Source organism: Aythya fuligula, chromosome Z (assembly GCF_009819795.1).
Source record: "Aythya fuligula isolate bAytFul2 chromosome Z, bAytFul2.pri, whole genome shotgun sequence".
NCBI classification, from domain to species: Eukaryota; Metazoa; Chordata; class Aves; order Anseriformes; family Anatidae; genus Aythya; species Aythya fuligula.
This window is the reverse complement of record NC_045593.1, coordinates 18,523,524-18,547,544: the sequence shown is the minus strand read 5'-3', so window position 1 is coordinate 18,547,544 and position 24,021 is coordinate 18,523,524. Positions and strand designations below refer to the sequence as shown.

At 35.2% G+C, this 24,021-nt stretch overlaps 1 protein-coding gene across 3 annotated transcripts in view; it reads left to right on the top strand.

Moving 5' to 3' along the window:
* Positions 1–24,021, top strand: part of ARL15 (ADP ribosylation factor like GTPase 15) — a 218,211-nt gene that overhangs the window by 68,155 nt on the left and 126,035 nt on the right. For all 3 annotated transcript variants that reach the window (XM_032205412.1, XM_032205411.1, XM_032205413.1), the window contains 3 exons: positions 10,131–10,275; positions 12,964–13,023; positions 19,828–20,036. In XM_032205412.1, the coding sequence (XP_032061303.1) occupies positions 10,131–10,275; positions 12,964–13,023; positions 19,828–20,036 (414 nt within the window). The remainder of the gene's footprint in view (positions 1–10,130; positions 10,276–12,963; positions 13,024–19,827; positions 20,037–24,021) is intronic.

Here is a 24,021-nt window from a genome sequence, read left to right as displayed (position 1 = left end):
ATATATCAAACTTCCTTTAAAAAAAAAAAAAATCACAGACCTATTATGTCAGTCTTTAATTAGGGAAGCAAGTGTAAAAAAAAAAAAAAAAAAGAAAAAAAAAGATAAAAAAGGTTGAGTTAAATTCTACTTTTACAACTGATTGTATGTCTTAGTCTTAAAACCAGCCATCTTCCATTTCTTAAGCCTGTTTTTATTCATTGTCTTACTCTGAATTATGCCACCAACTCCAGATTGTTTATGTTTCACTGATAGAATCTCATCATTATTGCAGTGCTCCCTGGTTGTTGGTGAAATTTTCTCTCTCGCCAGTGGAAGGAGGAGTTTCCCAACTTGGCAAGATTTACACTGATCTAGATTGAATGGTAAAATTTTTGTTCCAGTAAGCAGCAGTGAGTCAATTTTTACTGAGGTGTCTGCAGCCTCCTTAAAATAAATATTAAATCTCTTACAGCTGTGCATTAAAGAAGACAAGGGACTGAGCACCAAAGAGCTGTGCTCAGTTATCTGAATTACATGTTGAGTTTATTTCTGCTTGGATTTATGATTATATTTCACCAACATGAGATATTCTTAAGCAGCAACCTGTTGCCTTTTTAACTTAAGAAAATTTTTATAGAAGTACTGTGTAATTATTACCTGAAAGACAGACACCCAACAACTTGTCAGTAAACGCAGTAGCATTAGGAAAGCACACGAAGGTGTCAGGCTGTGGATGTTTGCTCCCTATAAAAGTGCTTGCTGTAATGCAAAGTACTTGCACCTATGCAAGGATGAAAGATTCTGAATCACCAAAGGAGATTTGCAGTAGCTCTGAGACTAAAAGCAGTTTTTTTTTGCCACAAAAATAAAAATAAAAATCTGGCATAGTAATACCTTTGTGTGGCTTGAAGTATCTCATGCCTCTTAACTAATAAGAAGTGGTTGTAGTTACACTAGCAGAAACTTGTTAGTTTGGGTTGTCTCTGCTGGAAAGAGGGTATGCTGACCTGCCTGTGAATAGGCATAGATGTGTGGTAGGCTGTCTCAAGAGTAAGGCCTTGATAGTCTGTTTTTTAATGAAAAATAAACCTTTTTCTTGCCAGCTCCCATTTTTCTCCCCTACAAAAGTTAAAATCCAGCTGTGACCTCTGAGAGGCAGCTTAACCTTTAAGAGTGTCCAGAATTTATCTACAAAATAATTCTTTACCGTTTCCTTTCTTTCCTTTTTTTTTTTTTTTTTTTTTTTTTAACCTGACTTAAATAGATGAAGAGGTTTTGGTCAGTATTTATTAAACAAATTCTTGTTTGAACAAGAATGGTATGGGATTTTTTGTTTGTTTTGTTTTTGTTTTAATGGTGCAAGCCTATGAACACAGCTTATATTTGCAGTTGTCTTGCCTCTATACGGTCCGTTCTTTTTCCTGTCAACTGAGAATCCCCATCTCAAATTATGTTCCCCAGATATTCAAGGACTACAAGCAGAGCTCCCGTTTGATTTCTCTTCGAGACAGTTTAAAGGCTGTAGTCCTTGATCCATGTATGATCAGCAGTGACAAATTGGACAGTTCTGATTTTACAGAACTAAAGTACAAAACAACCAATAAATACAGAGGTCTTCATTAGAAAACAGTTTCCTGACAATTGAGAAACTTGGTGGGAGATAGAGATACTTAACCAGGAAAACAAGATAAAACAAAACCCAAAACCAAGCAAGCAAAAACAACCCCAAAACCTTGCAGCTGGAGAGTTTAAAAATGCAAAATACCTGTGTTGGAGCATGAGGTGTTCTAAATGGCTGAAGTTTTTCAAAGATAACTTCCTCAGAGTTTGGTCAAGGCAAAAACTTTTATGTTCAAAGAAGCTGTCATTGATTAAAATTTGACGAATTTTTAATGGTACTTAAGATTTGTATGCCTTCCTCCAATTGTATATTTTGGATTAATGGTTTTTGTTTAGGTTCGTCTCCTGTTTCCTCCCACAGTAGTAATGTGCTGTGCTAGCCAAGTAAAACTTCTGCTATACAGGAGAGGAAGAGAAGTTCCTGTATATGTTACTACATATTTCCTATTCCCTAGGTCTTCTGGTCAAAATACATATCTTCTTAGAGGTTCTTATTTTTGTAAATATAGTATGTTGTGATAGTTGTATATTGTGATAGTAAAATGAAAAAAAGCATGTAAGAATGAAAACATTCAAAGAGAGCCTAAAGAATAAGAAATACCCATTGCCGATGACTATGTAGTACTTCAAATCCAAGTATGCCATGAATTGATAGTAGAGCATACCCCTTAGATCTCCCATTTGTGCCTCTGCCAACATCAGTGTAATTTTTACTTCATTTTGTAGAGTTGGAAGGCAGTCTGGTTTTAAATGTTCCAGGCAGCAGAATTCTTTGGCTGTAAAACTTGCGCCGCCTGCAAAATCAAGCTATCGTTATTCTCTGGTCCACTTCTTCCTTTTATCTAAATCCTCCCATTAATTCCTGTTAGACTGTATATACATTCGTAAAGCACACTCCTTATATTTCAATGTTAACTGCATAGACTGTTTCTAATTTAGTAACTTTTTTTTTTTTTTTTTTTACATCAGTCTTTACTAGTATCTTCTTTTCTTTGCCTCCTGTTAATTTTTAGAGCAACCACACATTCATCAGTTTGCTAACTTCTTGGTTGGTCAGCACCTAAATTTGTGTCCTGGTTTTGGCTGGGATAGTTACGCTATATTTCTTCTATGATATGAGCAAAGAGAGAATTATTATCTGAGCAAATAAATATAAAAATGACAGTAGAAACTATACTTTTATTTTTAATGTACTGTTACAGTATCACAATTCTGTTTAATTTTGCTCTCTGGTACTTTCCCAAATAATTCTAGTATTCTTTATCAATGGGATATTTGGGTTCTTCTCTACTATTTTGTTCTGTACAGTTTTTCTTTGACAGGTATCCACAATCTCTTTTTACTTGACCTTCTACACAGCTATGTACATGTTCAGTAGGACTGGACTTCAGAGGAAATAGTCTGGTCTCTTGTCTCTAGAGATTTGTCCTCTTTGGTTTCAAGTTTGATGGCAAACGTTAGTATTGAATTCTTTCATAAGAAAGAACAAGACATATCCTGGGGATAAATCTCAGAGGAAACATTGCCTCAAGTAAACATGAAATACTTTTTCTTTTTCCCTCAAAACTCACTTGGAATTTCTTGAGGTTTCTTCTTTAAATATATGTATGTGTGTGTATATATATACACACATATATGTGTGTGTGTGTTTGTGTGTGTATATATATATATGTATATATATATAATACACTCAGAGACTCGCACGCAACCTGTGAGTTGTTTATTTTTAATTATGCTTATGATGCCCAACAATTCTGGAAGTGTGGGCTGAAGCTTGATAGAAAAAAATCTCTGGCATTTGTCTATTTCTATAATGTTACTGAAATTTCAGTAATATTGTATTCTTTCAATACAATCAGTATATGAAAATTCAGATCTTGTTACTTTTCTTGGGTATGTATTAAATGGTATCACCTATGTCTTCATTGAGACACTTCTGCACACTTCTCACTTATCATCCTGGGTCATTTCGTGGCCATCTCCTTTTCTGCTTTTTCCAACTACATTTCAAATGAATTTATTTATGTTTATTTTACCATAGTTGAAATTTCTTCAAACTGTCTTGCTGCATAAGTCCCAGTGTGATCCCATAAATCTCACTTCAGGTATGATGAGGGAGCTTTTACCATGAGGACTGAGACTCCTATTGCAGTTTGAATTAGGGCAGCAGCAGGTTTTTTATTTATTTATTTATTTATTTATTTACTTTGTTTGTTTTTCCTTTTAAATAAGTAATGCATTGCAAGTTTTAATTTTTTTGCAAGTATTTCTCTAATTTTTGTTTCTTTTAGGTTCCTATACCCATTTGGAAATGGGATTTGAATTGGAGTATTACCATAAATTCTTTCTTATAGTATTACAGAAATAATACCATGTGTAGTGTGTGTGTATAAAATAAGGCTGCCTAGGGTCTTGGGTACCAAATATTTTTCTGGGCGAAGAAAGAAAAACAGCGTGCTGTTGACATTTAGTCAGTGTTAATTAGAAAAATCAAAGAATACCAGGTGGTCAATATTATTTTTTTCTGGATTTTGTGATCCAGTATGAAACACAAATAATGCCTGCTTTGCTGAACAAAAGAAAACACAGTTCTGTAACGTACCTTGTAACATAAATGAAACATGGAAAAGCTTTTTTTTATTGTTTGTTTGTTTATTTATTTATTTTGGCTGGAAACCTGGAAATAGATGGCTTTTAGCAAGCCTGTTAGTTCTACGCTAATTTTTTGTGGGGGAGTGGGTTGGGGGGGAGTCTGTATGTATTTTGTATCTTTACTAGCTAAAAATTAGAAATGACGGGTAATGCTGCATCCTTAACTTTGTCCATTTTTGTGGTGTTGCTACTGCCTTTTGTGCATTGATTTTTAGGGCTTTTTCAATATTTTCTTAGGTAGTGAAACTGTTTGCAAAAACTTTTGTTCATAAGGCTTCTGTTCACCTTTGTCTCTTGCTGTTAGATTTGAATGGACTGAAGGGTTGAAATATGACTTATTCTTGTGCAGGGAAATAAATGGAAAGCAAACCATCAGAAGGGAGACAAATTGAGCAATAGCTCTACACTTGATGAAACTTAGAAGTGTTTGAGAACCCCCTTGGAGCTTGATCCGTCACTGCCATGAAGTCTCCTGTTCAGAGTAGCACCTGTGCCTATGTTCAGCTCTTCTGTTGACTCAGCATGACCTGTGCATATGGCGTTTCATTTTGTTAGGCTTTTACATCATACTTCTATAGTGAATGTCTAAGCACATCCGGAACCCTGATGCTTGTTTTTCTCAGTGCTTTCTTCGAGGACAGTGTGAATGAAGTGGAGGGTCATAATTTTGTTCCTACTCTTCTGTTATTTATGGGGAAGTGCCTGGGAGTTTAAGGTCAGAAAGTTACATTTTCCATTTTGAGCACGAGGTTTAGTGATTCCTTTTGGCTTATAGTTTCAAGGAGAAGGACTACCATTGCCTTACAGTTGTTTGTTTTGTGTTTTTTTTTCTTTTTTTCCCAGGATTATTATGTTTTATAGCACACAAACTTGACTGCATTCAAAGAATTTTCCTTGTAGCTAAAGCCCTGAACTTCTAGATGAAGCCTTTACCCTGGAGCAGTCCCTCTCACTGGAAGATAAGGGCGAAAGATCCTGTACCTTCTGCCCAAATGCAAAGATACTGTCCTTCATGCTTGTGCAATGTGGAATTGAGGATCTTGATCATCAAAAATAATTGACTTGAAGCCTTTATTTTATCCTTAAACTAGTGAGGACTTTATTTGCTTGAGAAATTAGTAAGTTCTATGTTTTGGACAGAATTCCACCAACTGCGATTTTATCATCTTCACCCAAAGGAAGATTGCATCATGACCAGGAAGTCTTTGAAATGATGTACTCTGAATAGCACTGTCATATCTGGCTTGTTAGAAGCCATCCAGTTCATTTTTCTTGACCTAATTTGCTACAAGCTTCCTCTGCTGGTAGCAGAGTTGTCAAACATTTTGAAGAATAGACCTACATCATTTGTATGGTTTTGGTACTTAAGCCTTATGTCTAGTTCAGCAGGTATACATATAGCATATAGGTATTGAAAGAGTTCTGAAATGTGGTTGCTTTTTTTGAGAATCTAGGACTGTAGTTCCTCTGAAATACTGAGAAGTGTTGGACAGTGGATGTTGAATAATTTCAGTGAATGAACCCAAATGTATTTCTTTCTTATGGGTCTGAGGGAAGAAGTCGAGCTTCCCCTCCAAGCAGTTTGTTGCTATTTTATGGTCCTGCAACATTTCCGTAATGTAGGATGCTACTAGGACTATGTTTGTTCTATGAAATTGCCTTGCTTTTTTTGATAATTTGTCCTGGTTTATGTTACCTTGTCTATATTGCCATATACCTGTCTGCCTTTCTGTTGCAATAAGCCAATATAAAATTGAAATTGTGTTTAGGCCGTGAAGAGGGACTCTCCTTTGGTTTCAGCCAGTGAGCTTACCACGTGCACATGAAGATTAGGCAGGTTAAACAATAAGATCTACTTTGTCAGTAGGTTTTGAGCTGAGGTCCCTCTGCTGGATTTGGATCATTAGTCCATAATGATGGAGGAGCCTGAGCATAGTGGTGATTGTTAAATCAGGTTGTGGTCTATCAAAGAAGGCTACTGATTACAATTTCAATATTTTTGTCTGTGCTGAAGATCACTTCTGGATGGCAGTGGCTATGTGAGTATTAATTTCTGGTGGTAGCCACAAATGAGTAGTGACCTGGTCAGTTTTGCCCTCATCATTGCACATAATGATGTACATGATGAAGATGGACCTTATCCTGTTGATTAAAAAACACAAAAACATTTTCACTGGTTGTGTGCCTTAAAATAAGTAGCTTTTTCCTCTTCCCATCATTTTTCTCCCCCCAGTAGTTAATACCACCTGTGCAGCAGTATGGAAACTGAAGTGTCTACAGCTGCAACTGACATAGTCAAATGCACAGATCCCAGTGTACTGTTTTAACACCAAGGCATTCATAGAATCATTGAATCATTTAGGTTGAAAAAGGCCTCTAATATTACTGAGTCCAATCTTTAACCTAGCACTGGTTAACTACATATGTATTCATGCAGTTTAAATGTAGTTTATTATATATTCCTTTTCCTCTCTCCTAGCTGTGCATAACTTCATTCAAGTGCCTTGAACGTTTCATTATTTGCATAAAATTACTCTGCTGCTTTCTCCAGTTGTTTCCTATCTTTAGTATTGTAGTTGTCTACTTTTTTTCACCCTATCTTTTATATTATCTCTTTAAGGTTTGAGATTCGTTTGTTCTTATGTGGTCTTGTACAATATCAGAATTATGGAGCTTAATATGTGTAAGCTTTACATTTTCTTTTTTTCCTTGGTATTTTGTCAGCAACTTCAGATGATTAACCAGTCCTCTGGATAGAAATGCATGCTGGGTACTAAAAGTCTATTTGTTCAACAATGTCTTAATTGAAAAATAAAAAGTGAAGAGAGGCTATATTCATAAATATAGGCAAGAGGAGGAGGGGAGCAGAGCAGAATGGTTGAGCTTTACAGCCTTAATTCTGGATTTCAAGAACCCTGGACGCTTGGTTTGTTAGCACTATATGTTGCACTAAGTTAGGGTATTTTTGTGTGATTGTGAGTGTGTTTAACCAACTAAGCATGAAATCCCTTGCTTCTGTTTGTCCCTATTAAATAGCAGCAACAAAAGAAACAGACAGGAGATGGGTCCAGAACAAAACAGAAATAATAGAATATTTCACCCCAAAATGGAGAGTGAAACGAGAAGTACAATGAGTAGGCGAAGACAGACTCAATGACCGGAGGCAGTGTAATGTGTTGGAGAGAGTAGTAATTCAGGAATGTTCGCTGCCCAAAGCTTCAATCTCTGAGCGGCACATATGTCAGAAGGGTTTGGCCACCCCTGCTATAGATGCAATATTTAATGCTTTTCCCAGAAGAAACCTCTGTGGGGCTTTAAAGGGCCACTGTCTAGGATTGTCAGCTCAAATGCTGATCGACCTGAAACTGGAATAATCCGGTTGGGATAGAAATCCCTAAGCAAGAGGAAGACTGGCTAACTTCTACCCTTACCTCTTACATATCATTAAACTTGCGCGCGCAGCATGTGGACACACGCTAGTAAAATGAAAGTAACAGTGGGACTGAATATTGTACATTTTCCTGCAGACTGCAGTACCTAATTGCTCCCAGTTTCCTGGGTTAATAGATGCTTTTTTCCAAGACTGGCTAAACACATACATTTTTGCAAGATACTGTATTGTTCTATTTTAAGTACTTTCAAATCCACTCTTTCCTTTTTTTTTTTTTTTTTTTTTTCTCCAGAAACAATTAACTCTTACCTCTCTTTTCTTGTTTCTTCTCCCATCCAGTAGCTATAGTTGTTGAACATACCAGGTTTGCGTATTTGTGAAAGAGAACTGCAGTTCCTATATGACGAGTATCTGAAGACCAGTTAGACTGTTAATTCGCGTTTCTCTTACATCCTTTGGATTATTCAAATGGAGCACCTTGGTTTTGGAAGTGACTGAGAGTTAATAGTGGATTGAACAACTCTAAATATTGTTTATATGTTTGTTCTTTGGGTTTTGGGAATGGCTTCTTTACACCTTACACACATTCCTTGCAACACCGTGCATTTCTGACTGAAGTATAATATATGACATCTTAAATAATAGCACGGCTTTAGTCCACGCTTAATGAAATATCTCAGAATGCACTTCCTGTTCATAACCAAAAATAGAACATAGGATGTAGTTTTATTTCTTGTTCTGTGACCACTGAATTTTCTCCTCTTCCACAGTTCTTGTGGAGCTGCTGGATGCAGCTGCCAAAGTGGTAAACGTGGAGGCTTAGTCTCTACTGGATATCCCTGGTTTAGTTTAGGGCCATGTAACTTTAAGCTGCTGAGAAAACAGGACTGCAGTTACCGCTCTGTTTGTATAGTGATGTTTTCGGTGGTAGAGTTGTTCATTGAGCTTGAGCAGGAACACTGTAGAACAAGTTTACAGAATTAAAATATATTATTACAAGTATCCATTAAAATGTGAGACATTGGACATTAAGAATTCTCTTGAAAAAAAAGCCTCAATCGTGCTGCTGGTATGGCTACAATATACATGTAAATAGAATAATTTAACATCTATGCAGAAGGAAACCAATAAAACTTCCATAGTCATAATGAACTATCTTTTCATAATCACGCTATCCTTAGATGGCCTGCTCATAGTCCCAGAACCTGCTATTTGCTGCAGTGTCTTACTACTCTTCAGTTTCTTGTTTCCTGCAGTTGTCATCAATGAAAGGGGATGGGTAGTCACATAGACAAGTACTAGAATGTGTTTGTAAAGACTGAGCTTATTTACCCAGTGCTGTGATTAGTTGTGGTTAAGATGGTAAAAATGTATTAAATCTAGTAATCAGCTGCACTCTTGGTATAGTTGTGGAGACTCAGATATCTGTTGCTGGAGGTTCAAAAGCTAGGACCATGTAAAGACAAAAGGCATGAGAGAGAGAAGGAATGGCTGCACAGACACGTTTTCTGGTACTTGTTATAGCAGATGTATTCTTACGTGAAGGTAGCAGATATTGGGGAAAAGTACTTACATATTTTGGGGTGGAGAGGATGTATCTTGGACTTACACCTTAAATACAGAATTGCTAGCTATCCCACAATGGTATGATTTTAGTTTTTTTATGTAAAAGTTTTCCATATAATGTATAAAGAAGGATCTAATGAGCCTTACTAAGGGCTTAAGGGACCTGTTGGATGGGTCTGGCCTATTTTGGCAATATTATTTAAGAGATGTGAGCAGAACTCTAAAGTAGGCTTTGTGTAAGTGATTTATATTCTTTGTTGTGATTAATTCACTTCTCCAGGGAACAGTGAGAGATCTGCATTTTTATGGCCAGAACTATGTCCAGCAAAATATATTTCTTGCAAGCTATACTCTTTAACAGCTGAAATTGTTGGGTAGGACAAGTACTTTACTCCTTCTACGCACATGACAAAGCAAGCCCAGGAAGGAAATCAGTGGAGCAAAGCTCTCTGATTCTTTCTTGTGACAACAGGGTAAGCCTGGTCAGCAGCTGTTCAGAAGCTGCTTTGATGTTCACAGCAGGTACTGCATTAAGTTAGCACAGGAGTTTTCTACCAGTTTTCCTTCTGGAAGCAAACTCATGAATACCCGACTGCAGAGTAAAGTAGAGCTCATACATTTCACTGTATGTGCACTGTTCATGCTATTCAAGAAATTCAAGTCACTTTCTTCAATCCAGCTCCATGAGGTTTAGGTGAAAAGTTAACAGGTATATTTAAATTTTGTTGTAAAGCTGTTCTAGATTTTAGTTGAGCTGATCTCACTCTATTAACTGCTGATTTTGCCAAAACAGTAAGTTAGACTAATATTTTGCTTCTGTCTAGCACCTTTCAACTTATAAATCTGATTTTAAAATCTTGTTGAATAAATATTTGCAAAAAAAGAAGTAATTTCTTCCTCTTGTGTTTCTTCCTGGCAGTGTTTTAGAGCACTTTGCTGCAAGGGACCACCACCACCACGACCTGAATACGACTTGGTTTGCATAGGCCTCACTGGTTCCGGCAAGACAAGTCTTCTGTCACAGCTTTGCAGTGAAAGCCCAGAGAATATAGTGTCTACTACAGGTAGGATGCTGCCTTTATTCCATGGTGTGTGCTTTTGGTGTTGCCAAAAGTTAATTTCTGAAACACACAGCAATGGCAGTAGAGAACTTCAGTTTAATCTTGCTTTTGAAGATAAATAATGTATTGTTTTGAAGCTAACCCAACTTTACTCTCCATGTTCGGCTGTACATTGGGGAATATCCATGAAAGCATACAATTTGGAATATGTCAAAAGTCAAAGCAGACATTGTGGTCTAATAAAATAGAACCTTATGAAACAGACAATAGCAGTTTGCTGGAGACAGACATTAAAAGGTTTCTTTCTTCTCTTTAGTGTTGGCTTTTGAGCAGTCTTGTTATACAATCAGAATAGAGAACATAATATAAATTAGCATGGGGTAGTGAAGCTCTGAAAATTACATCATACTTAATTTCTTATAATTGGTCAGTTCTTCTTTGTGGTATATGCTGGCATACAAAAGACTAACATAATGGAAATTATTTCTGGTGATAATCCTTCCTTTTAGATCAGCAAAGAAACTTGCTTATGTAGTAAGAGCAGATTATTTACAAAAAGTTTGAGTGGTATTGAAAAGATGTGTAGAAACAGGCACAACAACAGCTAAAAGGCTTCTTAGCTGCAAAAATTTGAATATGCATGCTGATATAAAAGAACCAGAAGTACTTAATATTGAAAAAAAATATGCAAAAAACAAAAAAAAGCCCAAGACAAAATAAAACAAACAAAAAACCTTGTAGAATAAGAAAAAGGGATAAAAGGAATACCTGCCTCCCAGGTTCAAAAAGAAGACAGATTAGGACCGCAGAGATGGAAGAAATCTGGATGTGTGGCTACAGCAGTTTATTAAGGTTGAATTGCAGGGGGAACAGATAGTGAGTGTTGTGCGAGTAACTTGTGTGTATAGTTTGTTTTATGGCTTTATACTGAAGCTGTAAGCACAGCTTACATGGACATGAACTGGTTTTCAGTGTGTCTTTGCTTGAATTACAAGAACACAAGGTTATTTAATAAAATAGTAAGTAAACAAAGTAAAACAGGTACAAGAATGCATAATTAATCCATTATTGTGGTGTAATTAGGAATGCTAAAATGATCTGACACCTCATTGCGTGGAGAAGATGTCAATGCCTAATTCAAAAGGTTAGCAGGAAATTGTTGAGCAATTTGTCATTTTTTCTCTTTATCTTTGGAGTTCACCTGAAATTAGTGCAAAATAAACTTTAACACTTTGGACCCTGAAAGAAACAGTAACAGCAATGTAAACAGCAATATCAATCTATCAAAGGAAATAATATAAATACAACTCATTTAAAAAATAAGTTTCTTACATGTTTCTAGATAGTAGCATCAAAATCTTACTGTGTAGTTAGGCAACTTTGAGCAAAGCAAATGGACCCCAGAGAAAACTGGGTGGCATCCAAATCAAAAGGGTAACTCTCTAGGATGCTCAGTTTATAACAAATGTATCTATTTGTAACCTTTGCTAGATTAGAAAATATGACTGAGAATCAGTAAATACATGACAGCTTCTCCATTTGGTTTTCAAACCATACCCTGTATTTTTGATTTTCTCATCAAGTCCATTCATGTCCATTCCAGTTCTTAGTTTTCTAGGAATAGTTTAGGAATTATTTTAAGACAACAAGCCATTTCAAAATTATCCCTTTCAGAATTTCTTGCACTTTCCTGTTCTGCACCTTACAGTGATTGGGGTTGGAGTTAGGGTACGGGAATACCTTATTGGTCTGATCTGGGAGAACAAATTCTGTGTGTGTGTGTTAAATGATAGCTAATGAACGCAGAGCGACACACATTCTTGAAAACTGGTTAACTTAGTTTGTAGGTATGTAATCATGAAACTGCTTGTGATAGTGGAAATAAATTCAATGTCTATCTGGACATTTTATGCTGAAAGAATAGATGTGGTTTTTCTTATATACACGTACATGTCCATATGTATCTATAGTTTAGGATGTAGTACAGTGATGGTTTGCTGCAAGCCTTGCTAATTACCTTTCTTTTGGCTGTCTTAATTTCCAGGTAGAAGAAAACATCAATTACTATATATATATATTTAAGCATATAACAGGCTAATAGAAGATTCACAGATACTTCTAGTGTGCTTGAAACCACTTTAGTAAATACCACTCAGCACTGCAAAAGGATCTTTCTGTTAATAATATTTATAGACAGGATTAATGCTCTAAGTGTAACTAAAACCTGTGACGTTTAAACGTAAGACGAAGTGATTTAAATAACACATTATCTTCCACGTTTCCTAAAAAATTGTACAAGAATCACATCATGTTATTGGCAATTTGAAATCTAAGCTTCAATTCCAGCTGCATTAAAAGATTATTGTATAAAAATGTATTTCATTCTATCTCCTTACCAAATGGTAGATGACTTGGGTGGAAATTTTGTGCTGTGTTTAATGTATGCCAGCTAGTAAATTGTATCTCTGTAAATGTCTTAGCTCTTGCTGATTTGTCTCCCTGCACCCTGCAACTGGGGTTTAAATACGATGCAAAAACATCATATTTAAACAGAATTTCATATGCAAAATATTGCGCTATGTTTTGTTTTGTGTTTTTTTTGGTGAAAAATGTAGTCTTTTCTAAATGTATGGAATTGATTTCAAATGGCCTCTTTGACAAATCGCATTTTAATCTCTTTTCTGTTTTTAGGTTTTAGCATAAAAGCAGTGCCATTCCAGAATGCCATCTTGAATGTAAAAGAACTTGGAGGTATAGCATTTATTCTTTTGATTATGAAAAGATACAGTGTCTAAATCTCATCATACCAAAATATTAGCTGTTTTAGATTTAAAAATGATAAATCATTGGGGCTGGAATTTAAAATCCATTTTTCACAACAGTACATAAAGTTGAGAAAGATTGAAAAGAAAGTAAAAAGTAGTAGTTTCTGCCTATGGTGTTATCAAAGATAAGCCTATGTTTTTTTTAATTATTCATTTGTTAAGGCATTGTTATCTAAATTCCCTTTAGTTTGAAGGTCTAGTCCAGGCATTTAATCTTGGAAAGCTGGAGGGAAACGTGGAGGAAGACAGGGGCATCTGTTTTTAAAAATCACTGTCCATTCTTGCATGCTATTCAAAGCATGAAATTCCATATAGTTTTAATTTTTGATACTCTATTTTAAAATTATCTTTTAGGCTTAGGTGACTGAAAATTGAAAGCTTCATATATGTTTGTACACCAAAGTAGTAACAGCCAATATTTAAGGAAAATAAAGAGCAAAAGTCATACTGTTTAAGGTTCTTGTATTCAGCAGCCAAGCAGTTATGTGAAACAGATGCTGACTGTGTAGTATCCTTTTTGTTTGGCTGAACCAATATCCTTCCTTGAGGTCGAAGATGGTGCTAGTTTTGAGTGTGCTGGTTGACTGCTGGAGCGGCTAATGAAGACAGATTTTGTTTCTTCATTTCTGTAGGGATTGTAAAACTTCATGCAAAGCGCATAGAAAACAGTTGTCTTCTTTCATCTGTTCTGGTTTGATTATTTCTTCATCAGTCTTCAAGGTTTGGGACATGGAACAAAGTTTGCTGTGCTTTTTGCATATTTTTTTTTTTTTTAAGAACACGATGCTAGAATATTAAAACAAAGCAAAAATCCTGTTTTTGCTTTTTTATTATTTTTATTTGTTAAGCTAGACTGCCTCCCTACCAGAAATCAGTGTTTTCATTCAATTCCGTAAATATTAAATGTTTAATTTATAAACATTTGATTCCGAGTAAGAATATATAGCTTTCAAATCAAACTTAGGCCTGCTTGAATTACTTGAAAAAGAACTCTTCCTTTATTTGCTTGAATTATTTGAAAAGAAATCTTCCTTTAGTTACTGACCAAGCTGAACTTCCTATTTTTTATTATTTTTATTTTGATACACCACAATTCCTTCCTGCTTTTTGTGAAATTAAAGTACCACTTTCTTCCAAAAACGTTGTCCATAAAATACTGTCTATAGTTTGAATTACTGTGAAGATGTGGTGTGCCCCAAACCATGTTCTTTCAGAAGGCACTCTTACTATGGTAACTTGAAACATCTCTCTGAATTACACAACTTAACTGAGTAATGGTGTAAAAACAAATTATAGGTTTGATGATTTACTGCTATGGTGCAGTAATCTCTGGTGAAAATTATGAATAAAACTGTGTTTGATGAACATAAGGAAGAGCGGGGAAAGAATGGAAAAGTAAAGCATGCTAATGTATTGTTTGGAAATTTCTAACACTGTTTTAATAAAAGAAATTTGGGATACTGAATGCTGAGGTTTATTCTCAAGACAGATAATGAAGGTGCAAAGGCACTATGAAGTGTTTTTTTTGTTTGTTTTTGTTTTTGTTTTTTTGGCTCTAAGAAGTTTCTTTCCAGCCTTGAGATCCAGAACCTGCATCCACCATTTATTCAGTATATTTATTCAATCATTCAGTGCTGTAATGCTGTCAGAGCAGAATATAAAATCAGGGCAGTTGTCATGATGTGGATACTTAGGCCTATGTCAAGATTATAGGCCCAAACTGGAGGCCACCTAATAATTTACAGTTGTGGGTGGTTTTTTTTTTTTTTTTTTTTTTTTTTTCAGTAAGCCTCTTTAAACCTGGTCAAATTTAAATTAATGATTTTTGGATGAGAATAGCTCTTTTTATTCTTACTGATTCTAAAAACGCTAACAAAATGTTAGCGTTTATTATATTAAAGTTAATTTATTAACTTTCTCTGTTTTATGTGCCTTAGTACATATTGTCACGTATTTGTGTTAGGTTTTTGTAAGCTACGTAAAGGCCTTTTGCATGTGCATAGATAATCAACATGTTGTGTAATCATCTTTTAAATTCTATTTAAGACAAAACATATTAACCAGTTAGCAAAAGTGGAGTGCTTAGTATCAGGGATGCTTGAAGTTCCATGCAGTTGAGCAAGCCCAGGATAAGAGAACTGTCCTCCCCACTGCTGTTTCTCCTTAAGCTTCATGAAAAGTAATAAATTCACACCCTTAAACTAGCTGAATGAATTGTGTAGGTGAGAGCTCGAGAACCAATAACTTTTAAACAGGATTGGTTAAACAAAGCATGCGTATTTTGTCCTAATTTGGAAGTAAAGAGTGAGAGCGAGTAGGAGGGGTAGTCATAGTGTCATGCAAAACAAGTTGAATGGAAAATGTAAACACCTGGAGAAGATGGCAATAGCCGTCAGATAGTAAAGAAAAAGATGAAGTAGAAGGAGATTATGATGACCTGTTAATTAGCATTTAATTTTTAAATAGGTATAGGCAAGCCACCTTCCTTTCTTCTGTGGAGAAAGGGGGGAAGACTGAACGCTATTTTAACAACACAGGCTGGTAGAGCAGCTAAATTTCAACTATTTAGTCATCAGAAAACTGATCCCACAAGTAAATGCCAGCCTAAGTAATCCTCACAGGGACATACTAAAACAAAGCAATAAAATCTCATTACTGTATTTGACTAAAAGGCAGTTGACACCTCTACAAAATCTGGTCATGGAGTGTATGTAATGCCATCTGCGACATATCTGCATCTAACAGTTTACAGAACATCTTAGCAGATGACATTTTTAGATGACCCTGATGAGCTGTCCAAGCTGTGAGTTGCACAGAGATGTTCAGCTTCTGAAAGCATTAAAGATGGATCTGTTTGCTATCAATCATGCACAAGCCTTCTGTTCAAATGGTGCCTAAGCTCTTTCACATAGTTTCCTCATTTCATAGATAAGAGATCATTTACACCTGTTTGCTGACTTTGTTAAGTTGAGTCCTGAGGTAATTCAGACAAGGATTGAGCAGTAGTGATCTTTCCACTGTTCTGGGAAAATATTGTTCTAAAATTAGCTTTTTACAGTGTGAATAGACATTTACCATTTAACTCAAAGCAAATAGGAGTCATGTAAGCGCTGCTTGCCTATCTACAATAGGATAAGCAAAAAAAAACCACCACTCGTTTTCTAGTTTCACTTTCTGCAGAGTAGGGGCTGTTTTTAATTGAGTAGGATTTTTGTGAAAAGTAGATATTTCTTTTTTGTTTGTTTGTTTTAAGCAAACCATCTTCTGTTTTCTTCAGGCTGAATCAATGGGTGGCGTACAGATAGCATCCTAGTTTATCATAATAAACTACACCTACATTTTATGAACAATGCCCACCCACCCCTTTACCTCGTTTCCCCCCACACACACACCAAAAAAAAAAAAAAAAAAAAAAAGGTTTTGAGTTTTCGATTCTAGCCAGAAAAGCTTTGAAAGGCTAAAGCTGATTCAAAGTTTTGTGAGCCAGTCAGCAGAAGGGCTAGACAGACAGAAATAAGACAGCTGTGGTAGACTTACTGCATTCTTTATATGCCTGCTGGTGTCAAGTGCCAGAGAGAGAGATACATAAAGAGCTTTCCATAACAGATTATCTGTGCTGTAGCTGAAGGTGTGACTTCCAGTTAAGATGAGGGTACATCTGAGACACGCTGGGCACTGGTAGCAGTCTTCAGTCTGAGGAGTTGTGTTGTTTCATCTGTGATCCCAGCTGCTGTAGAGTCTTCAGCAGAGGTGGATGGAGAGTAGACATGGCATAGTGGGTAGAGAGGAAACTGGTGGATGCTTTTCTAGTTGCCAGCCATTCTTTCCTTACTCTAGAGGACTTTCTGTGTGTTTAGAGGGGAAAAAAGGGAGGGGGGGGAGAAGGAAGGCTGAAAACAATTGTCATCTATAAAGTCCAGTTTACTGTGGTGTGTCACCTATTTCAGAATATTAAAGCTTTAGACTTAAGGCTTAATAAATGTTAGAGTATATTGTAGGGCACGTGTTTTCTTTTCATCCTTTCCTCTGACTAGAGCAGGAGATTTTTATTTTAAATTCCACATTTTATTTTAAGATGGCAGTATAACATACCTAAGGAGAAGCTTAAGGAGATCGAACTGCCTCTTCACAGATAAGTGTCTATATGGTGTTTTTAAAGTGTGCAAGTGCTTGTAACCTAAATGTTGTTCTAACAGTTTTAAATATCAGCATAGCTGGAATTTCAAAGCTGGAGACAGCACCTGTGTTAGCTAATAGGGAAAATACTGAAGGCCTGACTTCTCAGTGGGGAAGCATGGAAGGCAGAGAAGAGAGAGATGTTTTTCATAAACTTGAGTTTAATGTAAGCTTTCACGCACAGGCTAGATAGACTATCTTGATGCAAAGGCTGTGTGGCATTTGTGCTATCAATGCAGACTTGCTGCAAGTTTGACAGCTAACAATTTTGACACCTTCAAGTGCTTTTCAGTAAAGTTCTTCTGTGATGCTATGTTCTGTTCTCTTACAAGCACTGAAAAGGAGAGAAATAAAGGTAGCATCAGACTGCCATGAATGAAGCACAGAGGTTTATTTCCTTAGAAATAGTCAGTATTCTTATTAAGATAAAACTCCGGGTTTGGCAGCAACATGTGGTAGAAAAGAAGCTGGCTGAATCTTAGGGTAGGTGAGAGTTGTTATATTACTAGGACAACAAAAAACAAACAAACAAACAAAAACACAAAAAACACCTTCAAATAACTGGTCATGGTGTTGGCCTTTTAGTTCACTGAAAATGATCATTTATTTATTTTTTTAAGTAATGTAATACTCATGGCTGTGGCTGACACTGCTGTGCATTGCTGTGTTAAGTAGAGTCTCTCAGGCTGAAAACTCCTGTGTCTGCTAGTTCTCCTTGGTTCTGATACAGTGAGTTATTTGGAAGGACTGGTGTATATAATAGGTGCTATGAAATTCTTTCATTTCTCTACAAATACAATTGATAAATATTACAGTGGTAAGGAAACATACAATTAACTTCCAATGCAATCCCTCTCCTGTGTAAGTAATGTTGGTCTTCTGAACTTGACAATAAAATGAAAGAAATACATGTCCTATTTGTGCATTATTACTTCACGAGACTGGTTAAATTAGTAAAGAAATTAAGCAAGGTCTTGACTAAGTCCTATGACTGTCAAGTAACCAATCCTTTAGGTCTTTTGCAGAAAAACAGCGTTCAGATTTGAATCCAGTATTCTCTATAGGAAAAAGTGTGAATTCACAAAGTTCATTAGCCACCTAGATTGTGCTGGGTGCAAGACAGACTGAGTGCTTCAGGTTCCATTGTCATCAGTACTGTGAAGGGAGTAACTCCATGGAGTGAGATTTGAATACTCATGGATGCGTAAAGTGTAACGGTGTGAATTTCTTCTTAAATTTTGATTTCTTCACCTGTTTTTAGTGTCTCTTTTCAGTTGTACAATGCACAAATTAACTTAATATTTTAAGTGTCGTAGCAAAGTTATAGTAATTGTATTGCATTAAATTCCCATTTTATTGCATTATTATATTATTATTATTATATCACATTAAATTCTCATTTTGACATGTTGGTCAAAAACTTTGTAGTCAGGTGTTCTGTTCCATCGAAAAACGGAGCTTTCTTATTATCAGAACTTGGTATGCATGTCTACGTTAAAACTCACTTTTCCCTATCTCAAAGTAAGAATATTGTATGTAAAGTGTATGTATATATAAAAAAAAAATCAGCACATTTTTTCAAATCACTGTCTTGCAGACGTGTCAAGTTTTCTCCTACGGTATTGCTGTTGCTGTTCACTTTTTAATGGTAGTCCCCATGAGTGTAGTGCCAGATTCAGACATTCAAAGAATAGCCTATGTCCAAATTGTTGTTTAGATAGTTTGACAGCTGTCAAATAATTTTTTTTTCCTACCTCAGTGTTACAACATATGCTGCTCTCCAGGGGAGACAAAAGCTTTATAGATAACCTTATTGCTTGGCTTCTGTTGAGTTGGCTGAGTGCCACTGAACTGTGTCCTAAAATTTACTGTGGCACATAAGCCTGTACAGTCAGTCACATGTCTAGTGTTGGGTTCTTCCAGAATCTGTCATGTGGCTGAGATAGTAAAAGTAGTTGAAATTAATACCTTTGCAAATTGTCACCCTGTCTCCTCATTCCCTGTTCAACTCACTACTGTATCACCATTTTCCTCATTAAATGTGTAATTGCAACTTTAGAAGGTTTTCCTAATACCTTTTTTCACTGATTATGAAGTATTTGATGGTTTGGGGGTGAACTGAAAGACCTTACCATACTTAATAATGAACAGCTGACATGACGGGAGCCACAGGTTAAGCTACATGGCTAACGAAAAGAAAAATGGGCAAAGGATGTCCTGTTTACTTGTTATTATCAGTATATTTCAGTGAGAAAGTATGGGATTAGCCCAGCCAACATTGAAAGTGTAGTAGTTCTGCCAGTAATTGTTTATGGAGCAGAAACTTTCAATGCCTTGAGTCACATTCTTTCCTTATTTAAATGATGTTAGTTTCTATGTTTGTGTTTGTGTACATGTATCCCGGATTTATGGTTGCTTTTTTTAATGTATATTTATGAGAGAAAATTTAGTAGATTGCTTTGATTGTTCTAAGTAGAAGGGTTATTTTTGCTTATAAGTGTTAAGACTGTTTAATTGTATTTATTTTAATTAGCTCTTATTATTGTCTTGAAAGGGGCTGACAATATCAGGAAATACTGGAGTCGTTACTACCAAGGATCCCAAGGGGTAATATTTGTATTAGACAGTGCCTCCTCTGAAGATGACCTAGAAACTGCTAGGAATGAACTGCATTCAGCTCTCCAGCACCCACAGTTATGTACTTTGCCGTTTTTAATACTGGCCAATCATCAAGACAAGCCAGCAGCTCGCTCCGTACAAGAGGTATGTGAACGTGGCAGCATCTTGCCTGTTTGTATTTACTGTCTGCACACCACTGACCCATTATTACTTATTACCCAGACATCCTAGTTACGGTCTGGCCTCAGTTAGCCTTCATTGTAAATACACAGACCAAGAACAGCCCCTGCCCCTAAGAATTTAGTCCAATGCACTCTATACAGGCTCAGTTGTTCTGGAAAACAAACAAGTAATACTTGGATACAAACACAGTTCAGCTTTTTCGCTGTATTTTGCTGAAGGGAGAAAAGACGTTTTAACTACTCTTATCAAAAGCTGCTGGGACAGTGTTTTTTGTTGTTGTTTTGCTTTTTTTTTTTTTTTTCCTATTAGTTTAATCTTCTAGGATCCCATTACTCTATTCTGTGCAACAGCTTAAAGCAATAGACTGTTTGTAGCCATGGGTAGCCTTTACGTAAAAGCTTTTTTTCTTAAGTTTTATGTAACGAAGTGAGAGCAGAGGTGCAATTCCTGTTGTGAAGTTCTTGAGCTGTTCTGATTTTCTTTTTTTAAGTAGTAATGTTTTTGTCTAATTTCTAGCTATCACATAGTAAATTACAGAATTCTTCTTTTTGGTGTACCTTTTGTTCTTAAGTTTCTGAAAAATTGTTCTTTCACACATTCTAATGAAATTGAGGAAATGCTGAAAGTTACTTACTCTTCTTGAAAAGCTCTTCTTCTGAAGTTGTAGGAAGAAATTAAGATCCTGTTGTTTCATTCTGTTCATAACTATGTCATTTAAAGAACTCTTCATATTAAAGATTGTATGTGAAATCTTGTTTGTTCTGTGAGTGGTGTTTTTCATACATCAGAGTCAAAACTGTTTCAACACTTTCTTGTGTTGCTAATCAGTATTTGAAATTCATCTTTTCTTATGTGTACATCTTTGTCTAAAATATACTTCTGAAAAATGCATATTTGATTTGATGCAAAACTTAATCATCTGTAGGATAACTGCTATTTGTGCAGTATATTTGCATGTACTTTCTCTGCTGCTTTATGCTTTCTTTGCCAAAAGAGACAATATAGTTAAGTTTATTATGTGTTAAGTAGGAGAAACGTAAATAATGATGTTTTTAATAAGAGAAGAAGAAAGTAAGTGAAAATTGTGTAAATTAAAATGTAAAAATCTGTATTAAATCGTTGATCCTTTCCTCCAAGATTCTGTGTTTAAAAGAGAGAAAAAAAAAAAAAAGGATTTGGACTTTAAGTTGCATAAAAACGTAAGCTGAAATGATGCAGAGATTGAATCTACAATTCTAGGTCTTGTCATCTTGTGGATGTTGGAAGAAGTAATGAATATTTAGAGGAAATGTAATGTGGATTTTAATATATCAAGCTATTAGTTTATTCTAGTTTATTGTGCAAGGTAGAAACAAACCATATATTCCTCAGCCTCTCACTTGAAAAATGACATTATCCTAATACAAGACTGCTTTCATTTAGTTCTTTAAATATGCCTAAGTTATTTCAATTTTACTATTTTTCGTAGAGTAGTACAGATTACTTTCCATCAATGGATTTTTTTTAACGATTTAACTATTTTCAAGCATTTATTGTTTTTTCTTTTTGAAATGGCCCTATTGGGTTTAATGTTAATTGAAAGTTTGGTTATAAATCTTGTTTAAGAAATCTCTGGTTTCATATGAAAAGTGAATATGGGAGAGGAACGATGTCTTTGTGCCGTGTGCTGTATGCTATGGCAAGTTATAGATGTAACTCTTAATTTTGCAGTTGAGCCCCTTTAGGTAGACTTTTGATATACCATATCCTTTGTGTATTTAGAGGTAATGTTTCTTCTCTTTATTGACAGTACCCTCTTTCTCTCCTTCTCCCTCTACAACATTACCAGTTGTTTGATATCAGTGGAGTAACAGATCTTTATACGCTTTCAGCAGTATTTAAATACACTTCTACTGAATGCTTGTAAAAAATCTTGGTTTATACTTCTAGCAAACAGGTCTTGATTGCTACTTTGAGTTTGTATGAAATGCTGAATACAATATTTTTGTTAAATGCACACAGCTAATGCATATCTTCAGGAAAAAAAAAAATAATCCGGTATCGTCAGGTGTATGTCTGTGAATTTTTTACTTAAGAATAGTGGGGAAAATAAAGGTATTCTGAACTGAAGAGGCTGTCACAAAGTTATTCCTGGTATTTTGTCCCTGAAAAAATGATGTCACGTGCTTGCTGTGAATGCAAAGTGGGAGTCTTACTCAATTTGCAAATGTTGAAATAGAAATTTCTTGCTTTCTTAGAGGTTTTGCTGGGCTTTTGTCCTCATTAGTGAGGTCTGACATGAAAGGAAAATGCTGACACATCATATCACCATTTCTTATTCCTAAAAGAGAATTTTTAAAAATTTAATAAAGAAAATCTGTTAAGCACTGTCAGTTTTATTAGACTTTTTTTTTTTTTTTTTATTCCGAACTGCATTAAGTTTAGGTATTTTCATGCTTTTTTGTGTGTCATAAGATAAATGAATCACAGTTGAAATTTAAAATTATGTATGCATTCTTTTAGACAACAAATTGCCTTTCTTTAATGGATATGATAGGACCCCTTGGAGTATAATTAAAGAAAATGTCTGAGTAGAGTGGTGTGTAATAGGAATTGTAGAAAAATATTTATCTACAACAAAAATCCTTCACAAAACTGTACAACTGCCAAGCACTTTCTGCAACAGATGTTAGTTATATTTATTGTTGGGAAGTGCAGTTGCTTTAGCTTTTCAGAATTTTATATTTTATGTCTTTTTTCTATGCATTGCATAGTTTAAAACAATATCGTAGAAGCTATATACTTAGTATATACTAAGTATTAAACAATATCATGAATAGCTCAATTCAAAATTACAATAACTTTTTGGAAGAATATCCAGTCAGTTTGTTTAATCATAAAATGTAATTGAACATTTTCAGGCATGATTGAAGAATATACTTCATGTTACAGAAGTGACCAGGAAAACTTATAGGAGAAACTAAACTGAAATACTGATCAGAAATGTGATGTTATCTTCCTGTATTCAGTTGCTGGTTGGTTTTCCTTTATTTTTTATTTTTTAAATCGTAGAATGACAGGATGTTTTGGGTTGGAAGGAACCTTAAAGATCATCTAGTTTCAGTCTCCTGCCAAGGGCAGGGACACTTCCAACTAGAAGGATGGTAAACCAAAAAAAGTACATATGACATTTCATTCTAGAAGCTGTGAATGAAGATATGCCTCTTAATTCTGTTACGTCAGCTTGTGTGGTATTTATTCCATCTTCCTGTATTAAAGATATTTGTAAGTTGTTTTGATGTTTGTTGTAGCACTAGTGCATACATAAATGATTTTAAATAGCTGCTAAGTGCATTAACTGGAGCATAGAACTCAGGCAATAATATTTAAGTTAATAGGTATATTGCAAAATAACTTTATTTTAGATTAAAATTACAGTAATGAACAATAACTCCTGTGGAAGTCAGTTCTTACTGCTGTTTTGGAACCCTCCTATATTAAAAAATTTAGAGTTGCAAGCAAAACAAAAAATTAGTTACTCAACAGATGGGGAAGATTGTGTGAGAGTGGCATAGCAGTTTGGCCACCGTTTCCAAAATACTGGATGCAATTCTAGAACAGCGTACCTAATTACATATATGTATATTATATAAATGCATAAAATTAAATAAATTATATATATGCATATAATTAAAAAAGCATAATATATAGATAGATATTTTTCTTATGGAGTGTATTTCTGGTGTTCCATCAAAAGTTGCTTTTGATTATAGATGAGTGGTTTTGATTAGTCAAATTTCTTTAAAGGCTTAAAATATAACAGCAAGTTTTTGGTGTTAAGAGCATTGTAAATTGCTTTGCAAGTGAACCTTTTCACTTGTTGATTTTTATTTTGGAATCTGCGTTGGTTTGTGTGCTAATACTGGAAGCTGGATTTTTTAGTACATTTCTCCTATAATTTGAACCA